We start from the raw sequence: 21740 nt of genomic DNA on the forward strand, positions 1-21740 counted from the left end.
ATTAAGTAACTAATCATTATAATATTTTGTTTAGTCTAATTTACGTGTATTTATCGATTTTAAACGTTGTTCTCAAACTTTTGGTCAGTGTCATTTGCGTTAAAGTATGTAAAAATTATTTATTATAATATTATTTTAACACAATGCCGTTTAACCGCATTAATCAAAAATTTCTCAACGCGTTTGAACACGACTTATATCAATAATAATATTATTTATCGATTTCGTTCCAGTTCGTAACAACACAATATTTATACACTATTAAATACCTATATTATGTCTATACGGAACATTATGTATTGCACGACGAACAGTTCGAGTGACGTGCGGTATGGGGTCCAGGTTTTTATGCACACGTCACGAACACAGTGTTCGGACATTCTCATCCGCCGCTTCGGTGCATTTCACCCTGTACACGGGGCATTTTCCACGGTGCTGGACAATATCCTCGCCCGTCTCCGGGATATTTCCCCACGAGCGACCATTTAGTTCGACGTTTTCATTTACCCGTTGACTAATCTGGCGTGGTTTTTCCGAAACAACGATTCGATGGTTTTCGTTTCTTTTACGTACGATCAAACCGTTCCGAGAAGAGTTGTGTCTACGTATACGCAGAAATGAAAACAACGTTGTTTACCGCGAAGTTTAAATCGGCGCGGGCTACAGTATTTCTACGGTAAGAAATTATTAATATCACAACTCTATAGGTCTATCTATTATTGCTCAAATGGCAAACCATATTATTATATTATTGATATTGGGTTGTATTTGATGTATTCCATTTTTGGAGAAGGCACGTGCGAATGCGCCTCAAAATCAACTCGAAAACCTCGTCGGACTATCGAACGAACGGTGTACGAAAAGAAAATGTAAATAATTTTTTTAAAACACGAAAATTCAAGGGGGTAATCAACATTAGCATAATAACACACGATAATATAATAATACACAGTGTGTGTGTGTGTTTGGTGTTACAAAGAAACCAGAACGACAAAATAATATGTTTTGTGATAACAACAAATTACCTCCATCCTTTCTTTTGCAGAAACGTTTTACAGAGAAAACTTTTCAATAGTTCACACCCATAACGTCTACACTGGCGTGTCTTAATGACATAAATACAGTCATACAGATAACAATATTATAACACAAAGAATAAAATTTAGTATAAATGTATAATGCTTTAAAAATTACCCTTATAACATTTGAAACGTTTTTTTTGTTTAAATATTAATTTACAAACATTTTACAGGTTTAAATTTTTAGTAATTAACAATCATTAAACTATCATCCTGCTAACCTTCATATTTTCTCATTGTTCAAACATGTATTTATTTATTTTTCAAAGTATATTAATAATTATCATTATAATATTCAATAATAATATCTATATTGGTAAATTGTAACATCTGCGTGATGCTTATAAAAAACTTAATACCATAGTTATTCTACGGTGACACGGTACTGCGCACTTATACTTGTTAAATGATTAAGCATTCAAACCATGCTTTGGACAGAATATTTAAGCGCCGTCCGCTTTGAGATCGATAATATCGGTACGATCGACATATTATATATTTTACTCGGTTCCCTGATTATAATGTTATCTTTAATTCAGCGTTTATATCGTCGTTCAATACATTACGATAAAACAATGTTTTGAAGTGTTTTACTCCCCAAGTTTAGGGGAAAAATACACTATATGCGTTCCCACGTAATCAAGTGCATTTGTGAGTTTTGTATTCCCGGGAGAGCCCATCATAAGTAAGTTATATTTTAATATTTTAACGTCAATTACTTCGTGTTATTTAGTTTAGCAGACGAAGCGGTATTGTTTGTATAAAATAATATAATATGGCTCATACGTATAATAAGTATATGTCGTTTATAATGAGAGCCGTGCACGTTTGTCCTTTTTGTTAGATTATTTACGCGCGATTTTTCAGTGCTGCAGTTGGTCGTATAAATTACGGTAGGTAATTAGGTTAGTCGACAGCGTTCGGCTTGAATATGTTTGTGTGACTTTTTTGTTGCCCGACCAGATTTACAAAATCCATTACACAACACTAACCTATGAATGCGGTCTCTGATGCAAATGGTTTGTCGTTATTTTTCTTCTTTTCGTTTTACCTGCGCAACGACTACATTTTTGCATAGATAAGCACTTACTTATATATATATAGTTTATGACTATTGTTTGATATGCAATCGACCCGATAACTCAAATCTCATGAGCATGGCGAGTGGGAAGTAGGAAAAAAATTCGGCTTGTGTATTTTTCGAATTATATAACTCAAGTATACGACTTATATAGAACTAAAAAATTATTGAACACTATATATAATAAAAACTTAAACACATCGAGTTATCGAGTATCGATTATACGGTTTAATGATTACACCTTTTTTTCATATATTTTTGTAAATTCTATATTTATATCAATAGTAAAATTACTTATTTAGTGCTTTAACGGTATTAACTAAAATGTTAACAAAAAGAACATGTGATTAGAATTTGTGTTGATTTTGGAACTGTACGCACTAACTCGACATATTTAATAATTAATAATATAATAATTTCAATAAATCTTTATTATTAAACGTGTATAATTTTAAGATAAGCATATATTATTTCATTTCCATCATCAGAAATCGTTTTATTTCTTAAGTGATACAAAGATTTAAAAATGTCGACAGAGGTAAATTCCAAATCTTCTTATTACATCAATTTTTGCTAAAAATTATAATCAAAATTAAATCTGTATTTTTCAGATTATCATTGTAACTGGCATAAACGTATACAAATAAACTACTACTACACTTGAAATGAAAATTCAGCTGTATTTGGTTTACTGGAAATTGTTGTATCCGTCATCGTTATAATTTATAAAGCAAATTTGACTGTATATTATGTATGGTGTACAAAGGTTGCAAATTTTATTTACCTTAACGTCACTAAAACACCCTACGAAAACTTTCTAAAGTGTTTCTGTTTGCGTTGAATAATTAACAACTTTAAATTCCATTCAGTTTGTTTTCATTTTAATTAGTAAAAACTAAAAAGTTTTATTCATGCAAGATCACCGTACATATTATAAATATATAATGTACTAATTAGTAACTATAGGCACTAACACACAACGCTAGTGAAAATGTATGTAATGAAAAGTTAGAGTTGTTTTATGATTTGAAGTAAACTCCTTTCCGAAAACCGAGGGAGCCGACCGATAGAGTTAATCGGGATTCATCCCCACCAAGTCTCTCAAGTCAACCTAAAAACAATCAAAAGCCTAATAACTGTACCCATAATTATGGTAAATTAATGTTTATTATGTATTAATAATACTTATTTTTCAGAATTTTATATTATACCATCTATTACAATAGGAACAATAGGTTTAAGTGATAATAGATAATATATATATAGTATATAGTGACAAAAAGACAGAGAGAAGAGGCCTCCCAGTGGAGGTATTTCATATACAGTAATCCCTCGTTATCCGCGGAGGTTACGTTCCAGTAAATCTGCGCGGATAACGAAACCGCGGATAACGAGACCATAAATTAATGTAAAAAAGGAGGTTATGTTAAATTTTTTTAATTTTAAAAATCAATTAATAATTTTTTATTCATAAAACTAATTTATTTATTATCTATTATTATTTATTATTATTATTATCTATATCAACATATTAAGAAGGATGGAAAAAATTAGTAATAGATGTTTGTTTCCTTTTATTTTCTACGTCTTTGCGAATTTCTTCGTATGGCACCAACAGTTCTTGGATTCCCCTTTTGAACTTTAATGCTCTTTCAGTGAGTGGATCTGTCTCAAGAACTCGTTCAGTCAGTTGGTTTGCCAATGAAAAAATCTCATTGATTGATTTAGAGGAAAAATCCAGCTTCACAGGCTCTTCTTCCTCTTCTTCCTGGTTAAATTGTTTTGGTTCGTTTTGGATTGCGGTAATTTCTTCCAGCTCCTCCAACGTAAGTTCTTGATCATAGTTATTCATCATTTCTTCTATGTCGTCTCTATTTATCTCATCAAAACCTTCTACGTCTCGAGCAATTCCTACGATTTGATTCACAGTGGTGCTCAGATCGTCAATTTTATCGAAAAACACAACTTCCGGCCATAACTTTCGCCAACAAGCATTTATAGTGGAGTGTTGAACTTCGTCAAGTGATTCTTTGATGTTGACAAGACATTCGGCGATGTTATAATTTTTCCATCCTTGTGTGACAGTGAGTTTTGGATCTTCTTCCATGTTTTTAATAAACGTTTAAAAGTTCTTCTTACGTAATAAGCCTTAAAAGCTGCGATCACCCCTTGATCTAATGGTTGAAGGAGTGAGGTGGTATTTGGAGGCAAAAACATGACTTTAATGTTAGAATGCTGAAGTTCTAATGAGGAAGGATGGCCTGGGGCATTGTCAATCAGTAATAAAGCTTTAAAAGGGAGATTTTTTAATTTTAGGTACGTCTCCACTTGAGGAATAAAACAGTTCTTAAACCAATCACTAAAAATCTGTGCTGTAACCCAAGCTTTATTATTTGCTCTCCAAAACACAGGCAAGTGATTCATATCTTTACCTTTGAAGGCTCTTGGGTTAAGTGACTTATAAACGACCATTGGCTTCATCATAAAACCACAAGCATTGGCACAAAGCAATAAGGTTAGTCTATCTTTAGCAGCCTTAAATCCGGGTGCTGTTTTTTCATTTTTTGATAAAAAAGTTCTTGATGGCATTCTTTTCCAAAAAAGACCAGTTTCGTCTGCATTGAATACCTGTTCAGGTGTATAACCTCCCTGTTCAATAACATTTTTCAACTCTAACGGAAAATTCTTAGCTGCTAAATGATCTGCAGAGGCAGACTCGCCGACTAGCTTGACATTGTGAAGGTTACACCGATTTTTGAATTTTTCAAACCAGCCTTTGCTTGCAAGAAACGACGAGTTTTTGCCGTCTTCCTGCGATGAACTTGTAAAATGCTGATGAATTTGTTTAGCTTTTTCCCGTATAATTATAGAACTGAGAGGAACTTTTTTTTGGGTCTGGTCTTCAATCCAAATATTTAAGGCTTTTTCAGTTTTCTCCACCATAACATCACGCGTATAAAACACGTTTTATTGGAAATAGGAGCACTTTCCATAACACTGCGTCGTATTGTTTCTTCATTTTTACGTATTTCTCGAACACTAGACTCATTCATTTTGTACGTTCTAGCAATTGACGCTACAGTATCACCATTTTTTAATTTGTCCAAAATTTCAATTTTTGAACGAGTGATAAAACATTTCTTCTCCTTTTTATTGACATTTTACATTGAGAAGCCATTTAAAAATATTTTCGCTACTAAATTATTAAACACTGTTGTACACGTGTCACGCACAAATATCACCTTACAACTGAGTAATTGACGATTATTAACGTGCATGTGTAGGTAACTTTTTGTGGTTTATCTGCAATAAGTATATATAATGTATATGTGTTATACCTTTAGCGATATAACAATAATTATCTACAATTGTCAAAAATAAATTTCTACAGTGTTCGTGGAATAATGATTATCGCATTATCGCAATCGCATTAATAATATGTTATCGTGGACCCAACCGCGGATAATCGAAACCGCGGATAAAAAAACCGCGGATAACGAGGGGTTACTGTATTAATAACACAAGAATATCTATCCTTCGTTTGATGCATTTATCCAAATACTGATTTTTAGAATTAATTGTAATTAGTTGTACTAAATTTTGTACCAGTATAGTTGTTTCTGGGTTATTAAAATGTTTATATAACAAGAGATAAACTTCCTTAGTAATAGATAAAAATAATAATATATTTTAATATTCGTTCAAATTTCGATTACTTTTCTTTTGCAAAATAGTACTTTCGTATTTTCGTGCTTTAAACTGATTAAACAAAACAAATATGTGATATTGTTTTTATGGCATATTTTGGTAAATTTAGCATATTATTATATAATTCTCTACTTAAATTATAATAATAAGTTTCATATAATATGCCGTAGGATATTGCGTATGAAAGCACTATTAAAGTGTGTATTTACACCAGCACAATTATTTTTGAAATTGGTGGTCTATCACAAGGTTATAATCATTTTATAATATCGATATTGTATGACGTGCAGTACGATGAAGCCGTTATTAGATACGCGATTATTTTATGGTGGGGAGGAAGGGAGGAGAAATTGATCACCGTGTTATCCGTAGTGATCACAAAACTAACTTCACTGAAAACAATAGGGGGATTCAGTTTTATTTTTTATGGAAATTGCGTCCGCGTCTTTGTATTTTACCGGTAGTTTTACGACACTACTGCACGCACGATAACTATATAATATTATATGCGCGGTACCTATAGCTATATAGGGACGGATTGCCACGTATATAGAAGCCGTACAGAACGACGAGTACTGTTTTATGGGCTATTATTATATGCCGACGAATCCGGGAGTCTGCGAGTACCACATTCACCAGCCTCGTCCGATTAGTTATTGGATTCCAAATCGCCCGTATAGAATAGATCACCGGGAGTATACGTCCGTACGTAATACAGGGTGATAAATACTTATATGACTTGAATTCGTTATAAAACAATAGTTTTAATATTTTTCGTCGTTATCGGTGTGTTATCTGAGCGTTTTACTTTTTTATTGTCGTTTTTAAGAATATATTTTTTATCATTATTTATTGATCGTATTGAAATGTTCACGTTTTTCTCTTATATCCTTAAACAAAATATTTTTCTGCTTACTTTGACAGAAAAAAAACGAATTTTAGACGTGTAGTAAATTAGCTATAACTTGGTATATCAAAACTCCCAGAAAAACGTTTGGCCCTCGTAGTATTAATTAAAATAATAAAAAATAAAAATATAATATAACAACAAACATAATATAGTAAAATTTTCTTTTTTTCAAAAATATTATTTTGCATTTTATAAAAATATATTTTTAAAACTATAATACAATAGGTACTTTTCTAGATTACGAGTGTTATTATTAAAAAAATTACCCTAGGCAGAGATCAGATTCTATCCTCTATAGTCGGTTACATAACAGTTGAGTTCCAAATACGGAATTTTGTTATTCTGATTTAATACGAAAGTTTTAAGTAAACAGTTTATACGAGTTGTGTCCGCTAGAGTTATGTAAGTTACACAATTTGTGTGCCAATAAATTATAATCGACCAATTTGTTCATTTCAATAATATTATACATATTATTTTATTTAAGATAGATGTTATTTTATCAAATTTAAAAAATTATAACTTTTATTACAACTTAATGTAGTCCTTATTTTTGATCATTGGAACATCACTTATTCTATTATTATCACTTGTATTTAAGTACTTTAAAACACGCAAAATTACATTTGAGTAAATACTATATATAAAAATAACTCATTAGTAAATTAGTTATTTCACTTCAAAAATTTTTACATAGATAAACTATGAGAATAAATTGATCACAATAATTTTTCTATTATATGTATATTTAGTTATGTAGAACCAAACAAAATTGTTATACAATATACATTATAACAACAACGAAACTCTCGATAAAAAAGTTTTTGGAGACAGTGTATGTTGTTATAGAAAACATAATCCATTGCTCCTAAGAAATATATAAAATAAATAATATATCATATTCGTCGACCGCGGAAATTTAGACGTACCTACCGTATGTTACATAATATAGGTATGACGTAGTAGGTATAGGTACCTAAACCCACACAATATGGCCGTTGTGCGGTTTATATACCTACGCGTCATGCATTATATATAACATATTATTAGATTAATGGACGAAAAACGCCGGTGCAAATAAACAGAGGTGGCAGGATCCGCCGCAGCAGATGATGACCGGTGGTCGTGCGGCTCGACTGAGGATCGTCATCAGCAAAGTGCTCTCTGCCACTGCGACTGAGAGGGTCGTCTTATCCGACAACTCGCAATCAATAATAATATCACTGTACGCGTGCGAGAAACGGGCCCTCGCCGCAGCACCGTTTTCAAAGAGCGACGACAAACGCCGTCGTCGCCGGTGACAGATGGATTACCCACCGCCGGCCAAAGGTGGCCTGTTTATAATTTATTTCGAGAAGCAAAAGCGTCGCGCAATTTAGTATTATGCTCGTGTCTATAATAAGCCCGACTACCTACATACCGGGTGCAGCGTTTCATTTCTGACCGATAATATACATCATCGTGTCAACATTTTGAATCTAACGCCTTTTATAAATATTTGAAACGTGAAAACCAAAGTTCCCAAATGCAATGACTATTCAACTATAATATTCTATATTACTAAACAGTTTAAAGTTTTTGTTTCATGCATAAATGCATAATGTAACTGTATATTTTCTGACCCAATTTTTCTTCGAGGATTTGATGGTTTTTTATAACTCTGTTCGTAAAATCGAAAAGTTATAACATTACTTTTTTTTAAATACAAATTAAAATTGTATATATTATTATTCTTCAATTTATTGGATAACTTATGAAGTGTTTTGATTGTTCTTTCAACTTCAATTTAAACAAGGCTGACAGTTTCAATCAAATTCTGAATTTTTTCGACTTTAAAATGCTTTTAACGAACTGTTTAAAACTGGCACGTTTCAATTGATATAATATTATAATATGTTTCACAAGCCACGAAAAACGAGAGGATATATTATATGCTGGTAGGAGATAAAAGTTTCACTGCTCGTTTTTTTTTTTTTTTTTGGCACAATGTAAGTAATTAATTGTAGATTTATAATAATCCACATATATACACATAATTATACGGATTTCCGTGCACGTATGTCATAGTAGTAAGTTACATACAAATAGTAACGCCGAAGCTTTTTTATTCGCACTTCTGTCAACTGACCTACGTATAGTATAAACTATACAGCATTCTATTTGAATAACTTTAAGTGGTTCTTTATTTTTACTCTAAACAACTGTTTTTTTTCAATAAAAGTATTTTAATATAAAAACATATTTATTTTCCGCACAATTGTTTGTTTTTAGAAAATAAATTATCACTTTTTTATCATTATTAAGTTTCAGTTTTATATTTTTGAGTAGAATATTGGGCTGAACATATCCATAAATACAAATCGATTTTTGAATTTGTTTTTAATTACTCATAACACTCATAACTTATAAGTTTCTCCCAGATACATATAAATATGCACAAAATTTTAATATTATAATATTGTAAACAACAAATACATACATAATATGTAAACATTTAATAATTGAAATTAATCAATCTTTAACTATGAAAACTATTTAAAAATTACCTTCTAGTTTACATTAGTTAGTTATTGACATTCTTTTGCAACTAAGAAAAGATTGTCTAAGGTATTAAAAATATATATATGTACAGATAAACTTAAGTCGTATACATTATTGGTTTTTAGTTATAAAAATTCACGGTCAAATAATTATTAGATAAACGTTTAAAAACGACAGTGCATCGAAAAATTGATTTAAAACATTTTTGAATCGATAATATTTTTATGGTACTCAATATACAACATAATATACGTCTTATTTTCTTTAACTTGAAGGGAAAACGAAAAATAAATTGCGATTTATTACCAGTGAGATACGACTACGCCGAAAAATGAACACATGAACGGAGATATCATAACATGATGAAACTCAACTTTTGTCTAATTCATAAATCAAACATCACACATCGAGTGCGTGTGCCAGATGTACTCATGTGTACCGCCAATTAGCTGTTATTGGTAAAACGGTCGTCGTTACGTCGTACGAGTACGCGTTTCTCGCCCGTATGCGTCCGCCGGTGTGCCATCAACTTGCTTCGATAGGCAAACCATTGGCCGTACACGTCACACCAGTACGGGTTTTCCACCCGTGTGAGTCCATCGTCAAATGGCTGCTATTGTAAAATGATTTAACGGACCCATTGCATTAGCACAACTGTTCGTTGACCACGCACGTCTTCCAAGTACAGGCGGAATCGATTATTTCGGTTTGGCGTTAATCCCATCCCGCTAACTTCAACGTCGCAACATCGTTTCACATAATATTAATTGATTTGGTTTTTGCAAAATATATTAGGTACATCGAATACGATTTAACAAAGTCTAACTGTATTTTTTTATGTTAAGAACAAACTAGAATTAACGACGTAGTTACTAAATTGTCACTATCAAATAATCTACATTTAACGGTAATTTATCATTATTAACTATAATAGGTATACTTGAATAAAAGACAAAATAAACTTTGGAAGACTTAGTTTATGTCTCGTGTATAATATTTGATATAATAACAGAGTATATTAATATTAAATCATCACGTCAGCGTTAAGTCAGTTAAAAATTAATTCAATATATACGAGTTTCGAGACTATGACAACCTTACAACGCGCGTCCGCGAACTGGACTGTTCATTTCGTAGATAAATTTGTTATTGTTGTATTTGTAATTATTGTCAATTTTACTTATAGTAATAAATATTAAAATATAATACTATATGTATAATTAAGTCTTAGAAATGATGATTGGAAACTTGGTCTAATTACCATTACACAGGCGTGCTTTGCATAGACGCTACAATATTGTACTACAGCACACACATTTAAATCGGTATTTATTCATAATATAATTTCGGAGTTCTAAATTATATTTGATGTGAGTCTAATAATATATTATTTTACCGTTTAGAAAAACCTTATTATATAATATATTATTTACTTGTACGAATTATATTATAAAAGTATAAAATTGACCAATATTTAGTAAAATTTGAAAACAACTTACTAGAGATTTCCCTGTGAATCTACAATATTGTGATCTATAGCAGTGTTTATAAATTTTTGATAATCACATATTACTCGAGTTATTTATCTAAATTTAAATTTTATTATAAGTTTAATACCAAGAAAAGAGGGTCATTATGATGATAGAATTTTGTTTGAAATTAAATACTTAGTATTGTAATTATTTAAAAATAAAACCTCGCAGGGTATAGGAGAGTAAACAAAGTACAAACCTTAACGCCTCATAACCACCTACATGCAATGAGCATCTCACCAATTATATTGTTGTATGTAAATGGCCAGCACTTGAATGGTGGCGCGCCACCGTGTCAGTAAACAAATTAAAATAGCCAACTGAGGCATACTGTATACAACTTATTGTATTATTGTACCTACTATGTTCATGTATTTATAGATACATCTTTTATTGGAATGAATGCTGAATGGCACGTTTAAATTGTTTTACTACTTACCTACCGGATTAAACTAATAATATGTATATTATTCAGACAAATTAAAAATAAAAATAAATAAATACTTCACGATTATTTTTGTTATGTGTTATACATGATCTCTATTATAACTTATTAATATATTAAATTGCATACACAACGAAGCATACTCAACTCCCTCCGTTTTATTTTAATATATTTACACAAATTTTGATTTTTTGATTTTTAAGTATTTAGATTTACTTAAAGTATTATTTTTAAATCATAATTTAAAATATTATTGTATAAATATATTTATTATATCATTTATATAATTTAAGGATCTGTGACGATACAAACTTATTTTATTCAAGTGAAAACCAACCTTTTGGTATAAAATAACTAAAATCTTTGGTTTAGCTAATATTTGATATGCTCGCAAAATGTTTACAAATTATACTACTGCAATAAATTAATATTAATAACCATGTAATAATATTTAATTGTTATAGCCTTCATATTGCCTAAATTATATTGTCAAATACTATAATTCTTAGTACTTAACGTTTAATAACTCGAAAACTACTTTTTCGAATTTCAACTAATATACATTAAAATGTTCAATATCGTAAATATATGTATAATAATTTTCATAAAAAATATGGTTTACATTTTAAATAAAGATGTTCATATTGCTACAGTATAGAATTTTCATAAAAATATGAGTAATTTATTATCCTTAAATAAGTATACTTATAATTTTTGAAAAACCAAAATTTGAATAAATCCATTACTAATAAATCCATTACTAAAAACAAAAACGAGCCAGTATGCCGAGAATGTTTAAATTTAAAATGTTAGAATATACTTATATACTTATTAGGTATACATTTTATTTTAAAACAATTTAATAAATTTTTTTTGAATCATTCTGTTTTGAGTTTTGACACGATTAAATATTGTTTGGTTCACAATATAATATTATTATAATGGTTATTCGAAATACGTGTGACTTCGGTTTTTAATATTAAATGTACACAATATCATATTTTATTTCTCACTTTTTTTTTCTTTTTTTAAGCGTACAATAAAACTCACTCGCACGTATATTATTATTGTTGTATAGTCGGAAGAAATGCAAAAACAACGATTGCCGATAATCACATCTTTGGAGAAAAATATATTAGTTTTATATACATTTTTTGTATAACAATATGGTTGCTATGAAAATACAACAAAAAACGGCGGCAAAATTTGCCACGCCAACGTTCATTGCCATTGTCTGAACCTTAAGTTTTTCGTTTTCTACGCCTCGGTCACAATTTCAAATTATGTTTTACGCGTGGACAAAATAAATAACTAAAGATCGGCTAGCACTCGAGATTTCTTGGAATACATTTTTGAGCCATTTTCAATAAGGTGTTTTTCCGCTAACTTTTCTGTGGCGAAATTTCCAAGAAATATCGAAAAATGACTTCTACGAAAAACCAATGAGATTACCGTCTCCCGACTATCATAGTAATTATATTAATTCTATTATTGTAAGACTTTTAGAGCTATTTTACTATATAAAAATACGTGGAAAATATCAACATTAATAAAATGATATGATAATGAAAATTAATGATTGTGATGAGACCAAATGCATACTGATTATTTCAAAGTTTGACTGTTTGTTTAATTTTCAAGAATTAACGAAAAATCGATAAAGAACTTACGAACTAACGACTTACGAGAAGAAATTATAATGTTATTATGATGTGACAATATTATAATCTGACCAACCACGAAAAACCCGCAAGGCCTTCAATTACTTATTTTTAAACATTTTAATTTTAATTAATCCCATGAGGTATAAGTTAATTATGAGACTGTTATGATTCGTGTACAAATAACGTTATACCTATCTACGTAATAAAATGTTTGACTTAAAAATAAAATAAAAATGTAACGAAATTTGGCTAATAATTGTAAATAAATTTAAATCTAAAATTACTTACATAATATTTGATCTGTGTTAATATGATTTACTTTATTTAATTCAAAACAATGTCATCTTCTTTGTTTTTAATAAGTAACTATTCATAAACGTTGTACCTACCTGAAATAACAATTTTCACTATTAAGCTTATTTATAAAACATTCCGTTATTTCCCTAATTCTGACTTCTGGTATGGCATACCAATATCTAGCAAAATTATTAATATTGTAAATACTTTAAAAATGTATTATAAATGTATATAAAGACCATATTTTCATATACAATTTAATATTATATTCAATTTTTATAGAGTATCTCAGTTTTAATACTACATTAACCTAGGAACCCAAGTATAATGTAAAATAAAACTATTGTAAATCATCTTGGCCACTCACAAAAAAAAAAAAAATCATGCACTGCATTTTAGCATTTATCACTATTGATTCGGCCCTGTACGCTAGTAAACTATAATCACGCGTCCAAAAAAACCTAATAAAATACGGTTCCACAATATGACAATTGACAATATATTATTCCCAAACGCTCTAAATTTAACTCATATTATATCCTTATACAACTTATATAACAAAATAGATCGTGACAAATTAAATATTGCACTTTCAAATATGTATGTACAATGCGCGAAACAAGCTTATGTAGTCGACCGATACTATACCTCGTACGTAATATCAATTATTATTATACATGAATAGTATACACTTTTACGGGTCGGTTGGCATTTTTTCGATTGTGCGTGACGTTGACATTTTTTATTCGCGGGCGCTCTCGTAGCTATATTGAATTTGTACAGACAACGGTGGTGAATACAAAACGCGAATAAAAAAAAATATTTGGATCGAGACGCAATGACTATCGCTGCGACAATATGAGCTGTCACCGTCTTCTACACAGTCCCATACCAATAGTCTATTATATAGCCTATAGGAGGTATTAGGTACCTGTAACGTACATGCGTTAAAGCTCCACACAAATTTTATAGCAAAAACTTTCTCCAGTATAGCATACGGCATCGTCGTCGAATTATTTTTACCGACAGTCGACTTTCTAACAGTTTTCGTGTATGCACGTTTAGTAAAAATATGTGTGAATATTAATTATTAATGATTATCTCGAAAAAAATATACTGACTCGTATAAATATCGAATAATCATACGGTAATAATAATTTAATCAATATTAAAATTATACGGTATATTATCATTATACCATGTTACTGTGATTATTAGAATTAATAATAATTAGAGATATATTTTCTCGGTTAAAGGATTTGTTTTGCAAAATCATTTCATGTCAATTTTCTTGGAGTAGGAGCGGTTCACTAATTTTAGAAAAATCGTATTATCGATTAATAAAAAAAAAAATCCAACTAGTATAGAACAAAATATAAATGATTTATAAAGTATGGCATGCAAAGCGTTTGCTTAGTTATTGGGTTTGCTATTAAGTAGAGAAACTATATAATAAAATACCAAAGTAGTCATTCTAAATGTATATAAAAAATGCATACAAACATTTTATAATATTCATTTCCTATTTGTACGAGAACGATATTAATCACACTGTGCTGAACAATTTTGTAATTAAAAACGAAATACGTAATAACATACATATTTTAATGTATTGCTGTTTACCTCTACATTATTTTAAAATGTCATATATTATTGACAAATTGCACGAGTACCTACTACTGATTTTTTTTCGACTGTTCTGCTTAATAATATATTATCATAATTTCATTAACTCTAAACGCGTGGGTAGTATTGTGACGAAGTTTGTGTTTCAATTAAATTATAAATATGTATATCCGTATAGGTATCGTTACATAATGATATAGCAAGTGTCATACGAGTTATATTCTTGACGTGAAATTATTTTTATAGTATTCATTTATTGATATAATGTTAACAATTAAATCTAAAGTATTAGTTAAAAAAAATAATAAGTAGTCATTTTAAAATTGTTAATCGAACGTGTCTTCTTATGACTGTGAGGATATTCTCCTAGTAGACATGTATTATTATTTATTTGTAGGCCACCCTAACATTTATTTTTCACAATCTATCTGTCATAACTACAGTAGTGCATATTTTATTTAAATTAATTAATTATTAAACCAATATATTAAATTTACATTGTAATATTGCCATTTTGGGTAGTTCAATTATAAAATATGAATAGTTATAAATATCTCAAAAGCTGAGTGTCTTGGTGATTTTGGGTTTTAGCTACGCCACGCAGTCGCCAAATTAGCTTAAAAAGACAATTTGAAAAATGTAAGACCAACAAAAACAATAGCAAACTATAATACAGTTACTCAGTAATAAAAAAAAAAAACTAAGTTAACTACTAATAAATTAATTTTTTACAAATCAGACACACTATTCGCATAAATACTATATATATACTACTTAATATATCTTATGCAGTTATACTATATATGTATCGGTTGTTATAACAACCGGTTTCCTTCCGTCTCCAAAATCAAGTTAGATTCTTATATATATAGAAAGATTTAATAAAAACGTATTGTCCTCAGACAATTTTACGATAGTTTCTAGCTGTTAGTCACTTGGTCACATGGTACTGCAACAATCATCCCAGACCTATGATAAATATATTTTATAAAATTGACGTGTACGATGTTTTTTTTATAGAAAAGCGGATTCATACAATTAATTTTAAGACTTCATCAAAAATAAATCACCAATTTTTATCTTATAAATTATAATTTTTTATTAATGATTTTTATATTTTTTTAATGTTGACTTAAATTTTATTTTATTATTGAAAAAAAATAATTTTCAGAAAATTAATATGTATAAGCGAAATAAAAATGACAAATGATACCTCATAAATGATGGCACTAATAATATTTAGACGAAATAAAACCTTAACAGAATATGAAATTAACAATATATGTTGGTATTTTAAAAAAAAAAACGTAAAAACCATAACGATAAAAAATATTTTAAAATCTAATTTTTATTAAAATACATTGTTTTTTTTTTCAACTAAAAATTTTTAAAAAAAAAAGCCTGGAAAAATATTAATTGATTTTTGAAATATTTAATGTTGTTTGATAACAGAATTTCCGTATGTATAATATAATTACTTACAAAAATTAGTAATTAGCCAGATAATTAGCTATATAATTGCATAAAAATGAAGTGTTAAAAATATTTAAAACTTCCTATTTAATATAAATAGTATATTCTTTAAAATATAAAAACTGATTTTTACATGCTCAATTTTCATTTTCTTTTGAACATTTTTCAATTTATTTCAGTATAAAAACGATTGGTACTTATATATAAATCATGACCACAAATATTATGCATGAATATATTATACATTTATTATATTTATTGGATATGTATGACCACGTGTATAGTATACAGGACTAGTATATACTCACCATTGAACGTACGTTTAACATTTTACGTGTAAATCGAGTAAAACAAAATTGTATGGTATTTTTATTTTTTGACTAGAAAGATCATGAGAAAAGTTTATGAAGCTCACAACTGTTTGGAATTTTTGAGTTGGGCGTTAAACAAATACGTATTGCCTATATATTATGATTTATGTTATTAAGTTGTATTACAGTTATTATTATTTTTTATTATTTGATATACCTAATCTTTACGTGTTCGGACACATTAGTGACAAAGTTTTATGCCGAGTACTTAACGTAAATTTTGATGTAAGATGTTTATCCAAGTGGACTGCAGTAATAAAGAGTTTTACGTGCACCCGAAGAGAAATGGAATTGTCATTGATGGATATCGCTGGCAAGTTTCCTGCGCAGTGTGTATAACAGTAGTGCATACGATTCTCTAAAGAATTGTTTTTCATTTCTAAATACTGTAGACATAAATTATTGGTTGATAAATAAAATACTGTTGTGAGGATTGAAGTGGCAAATGTATCATAACAATTAAATGCAGATAAATGATAAACACATGTACCTACCAACTGAAAGAAAAGTTTGAAGTTGAACTCTAATATTATTATTTTTATGTATTACTAATTAACTGTTTAACTCTATTGCATATACAAATTATATTAACCATTACTAGTTATAGGCATGAAACTAGATTCAAAAATGATGTATACAATATACAGTAGATATATATAGTAGATATACATTTTACAAATTATCTGTGGAAAGTTAGATTTTAGTATTTAAATTAATAATACTTATCTCATAATATAGTAATAAAAAATTAATCTGAGATTTGTTTTAGATGAATTAAATGTCATTTCATTATTTTGTTTTTTTTTTTTTTTTGATATTATTATACCGAAAATATTTATACAAAAATATATGTTCTCGTTAAAAAATCTATAATTATAAAAATATTAAACACAATTAAGCATGTTAATAATTGATTTTCAAGAAACTGAAAATTGTAATGTATATATTTATTATAAATATTTTATAAAAATAGTTTGAACAGATTTAAAATGTATAATTTAAACAGAGACGTAACTACGTAAGTACATATCATAATGTTAAATATATTTTATATTACATACAATACATTTTATATTATAATTTATAATGCTTAAGTATTTTAGGCAATAAAATAAAGTATAAAATTTAAACCTATACAAATATATTAAATATGGTAAAAAAATACATTTGTACACATATTGGATTATGGCGATTAAAGTGAATCAAAATGGAATTAGTTATTACAATTTAAACCTTCCACAAAGAACGGATTTAAGTATTATATGCAATTACTAAAGAGTGTTTATCTATTATTTTTTACAATTAAATATAAAAATAACGACACGTGCAAATTTAAGAATTCCATTTTAAGCAAAATCAAATCTCGATTTAGCGAAATCTCATTAAAATTAACTGTGGTTTTAGACAACAATCAACGATGTATTAGCTCCGTTAAAACAATTATAAAGCTCAGCTACAAAAAATTGTTTTTGTCTATAGAGGTGCTAGCTTCATTTAAATAAATAATATGTGAACCTTTAGGTTTGTGAATAGCTTCGTTTTTATTTAGCAGACGATTTTATAATTCTTTCGTGATGGAAATGCATTAAACATAATATAAAATAAAAACCGAGAACAAAACACTTCTCGATCAGAGACACACTTATAACAACAGATACGTGTACTCTCTACATGAATTTGACCCAATTTACCTCACAATATTAATGTTAAATTAAAATAATTTACTAGCAAACCGCATAACTAGTGCATTATAATATATTTATGCATATTAAATGTATTATTAAATATTACCTCAATATTACACGAAAAGTTAATACATTAATATTGTAGGTCATTTTTTTAATATATACTATTATTATAAACAAATTTTATTGAATTTGAAATTTGAAATGAATTATTTTGAAAACGATTTAAATAATTACTTGTATATCAACAAATTTAACACTCACAAGGATGACCTCTAAAGATAACTGTATATAGCGTACCTTTTATCTTCTAAAATTAACAAGCTTTCACTGTTCACAATTATATTTTATACATAAAGTTGTAGAATAATAGTAAGGTAATTAATAAAAAGGACATTTTATTATTGATTTTATTAGATTATTGTTATTTATGAGTTTTTTTAAAGCAAAATTATTTTTTGAATTGTTTATAATACCTATAATAATATAAATCAGTTTTTTTGTCTATAACAATTTTCGACACAGAATGTTGATTTTACATACTATATCAATACTATAGAATCGATAACATAACATGGAATTTGTTAACAAATAATATTTCAAAATAATAATAATTTACGTTTATGATGTAATTACTCGAATATATTATTATATTATTATTTACAATAACTATTTTCAAACAAACAATAATATAATTATAATATTTATTTTGAAGTGAGCTAGGTAGTGGTTTCATTATTGTGTTTATATATTTATATAAAATGTATTTATATATTATAGAAAGTTCGACAGATAATTTAACCTATATAGATGATCGATGCAAATATACTAATTATAATAGGAAGAGCACTTATTGTGATAATATTTTAGATCTTTCGTTACTAAAGAAAACAGTTAAATAGTATAATATTTTAAAACGTTAATAATTTATAAATAAAATGATTCCTTTATGTTTGAATGATTTCTATACTTATTATTAAATTTCTATTAAATATCGCTAGCAGTGTATGCATACAATTACATAAACTATACCTATGCGTCGTGTTAACAATATTGAATACTATATGGTTATAAGTGCCACGATTTAGGAGGATATATACTTTATGAAAGTCTACATTTCATACGAATATAGTGTACATATTATAAACTTGATTGTATAACAACAACACATATTATGCAGTATTCATATAATGTATATGGATACTGGACTTAAGGGTTAAAGCGTATAGCGTATGCCGTATAGGTTATGTGTAGAGGTTTAATGGATATAAATTAGTAACAATACTATTGATTGGGACTATTCCTACATAATATATATATATATACATAGTATACTGTATTATAAATGTCCATATTATAATGGGTATCAAATTGTAATTTATACAAACGATTCGCAATGCCTGGGAAAATTTGTATAATTTGTTTTGTATTTGATCGACATAACTGAATTTCAAGAATTTGACCAATCTTCCCATGGCTATATTACCACATGCACAATACATGTATAATTCGATATGTGCAATCATTTGCTGCTGTATATATTGCGCATTTCGAAACTATTCAGACATTCAAGATAATATTATATATAAATTCGAAATAATATACTTAATAAATATCGTCAATAAATTAATGATTTCACCCAGGGCTCATAGCACGCATTGAAGTTGTCCATTTAATTTTTTTTTTACATTAATTTAGAACATCTTTATGAGAAATGTTGAATATAAATTTGAGATCGATTAATTACAGATTTAACTCAGTGCAATTTGGACATTATTCAAATCATTTTCGTTTCACAACAATGTGTTTTGTTAATCTAAAATTTAAATTTGTGAAATTATGATACGATTATGTTCAGATTTATATGCATAATATTTATTATATTTTTGAAGCTTGATGATTATTTTTTATACACTTCGATAATACAATTTAGATAAAGATTTAGAAAAGATTAGAAGATTTTTCAAAATATATTATAAGTATCGAATATATTTGTTGAACCAAAATTTAAATGACATTAATATTAATTTCCAATCAAAATTATATACAAAAAACAAATATTTTTTTCCGTTAACGTTTGTATTATTGTATTATTTTATAAAATCATTAATAAGCACATAGTATGTTAGTGCTTTACATTATAAGTTAACAAGCCTTGTTTTTTATCAGATAGATACCTACAGCATAAGTATATTATCTTTTTTAACACATATTATGTGTAATTAATGCTTAATGATAAATTTAAAAAATAACATTGTTTCTAGTAATTATTAACTAGATTTTTTCTAAGGGAAAATAGATTTTCTCGTTGATTATAGTGAAGCAAGATTTACAAAAATAAATGTTTATTAAATTGACTGAAACTAACAAATAGCTAACATATCATTAAACAAGGACAAGTTATAATTTTATATAAGTAAATGGTAGTTATACATATTTAAAAAAATGAATGTTAGTAGTTATATTTATATCTATTAAGAGTTCTATAATTTTTAGAATGTCTATAATATTGTTCTAGCAACATTATATTGATGAACATAAATTCCATAACATTAAAAAAATGTTTGTATTTTGACTACGTAGTGTTAAGACCTGATAAAAAACACAATAAGACTTCTAATTTTCAATTATCGGGTTCATTGAAATCAAAATAGTAATTGAATAGTAAAATAACTTTTGTATGCCCGTAGTGTAGTCATGTGTATATTATTCAAACGTTCTGCCAAATGTATGTATTTTTAAACAGTAGCTTGTATTAGCTGCTTTCACTTTAGTTTTAAATTCGGATAACAAATAAACATGTTTGAGTTTTTATAAAAATCGCCTTTAACATAAGCACTGATTTTATGATATTTTTTAAAATACTATTATCAAAATTTGTCTAAAAAAATTAAAAAGTTAATGATATTTTATGTAAAAATAATTCTTGCCAATAATAAATCATAAAAATAAAACTGGCAAACAAACGTTTTTTGTAGAAAATTAAATCAATAAAATGTCTTGCATCTATTGAATTTGTTATACCTATTGTAATCATAATTTATAAATTTCATTACTTAATAATCTACGGTATAAAATAATACCAGAAAATCAGCAAAGATTCATCGTGCTCCCTTAAAAAATAAATCAACCCACATATTTTACAGTATGATGAATAAAGATTTATCAAAAATAAAATATTATACATACATTTATTCTGACATAATTGAATGAATAACGAGTTTTTTTTCGTAAAATTGTGATCTCATTTTAACTGTTTAGCAGTTTTATAATAAAACATACGAGGTGCTAATTTTAAAATTTTCAAATATAAATTATTAGTTACTTC

At 27.8% G+C, this 21740-nt stretch overlaps 2 protein-coding genes across 5 annotated transcripts in view; both read right to left on the minus strand.

Moving 5' to 3' along the window:
• Positions 1–21740, minus strand: part of LOC114125499 (pseudouridylate synthase RPUSD2-like) — a 394976-nt gene that overhangs the window by 370745 nt on the left and 2491 nt on the right. The window lies entirely within an intron of this gene.
• LOC126552483 (tigger transposable element-derived protein 1-like) lies at positions 3692–5103 on the minus strand. Its single transcript, XM_050207182.1, has 2 exons — positions 4300–5103; positions 3692–4138 (listed from the first exon to the last, which is right to left on the minus strand). The coding sequence occupies exons 1-2, from the start codon at positions 5101–5103 to the stop codon at positions 3692–3694; spliced, it is 1251 nt and encodes a 416-aa protein (XP_050063139.1).

This window comes from Aphis gossypii, chromosome X, assembly GCF_020184175.1.
Source record: "Aphis gossypii isolate Hap1 chromosome X, ASM2018417v2, whole genome shotgun sequence".
In the NCBI taxonomy this organism is placed as follows: Eukaryota; Metazoa; Arthropoda; class Insecta; order Hemiptera; family Aphididae; genus Aphis; species Aphis gossypii.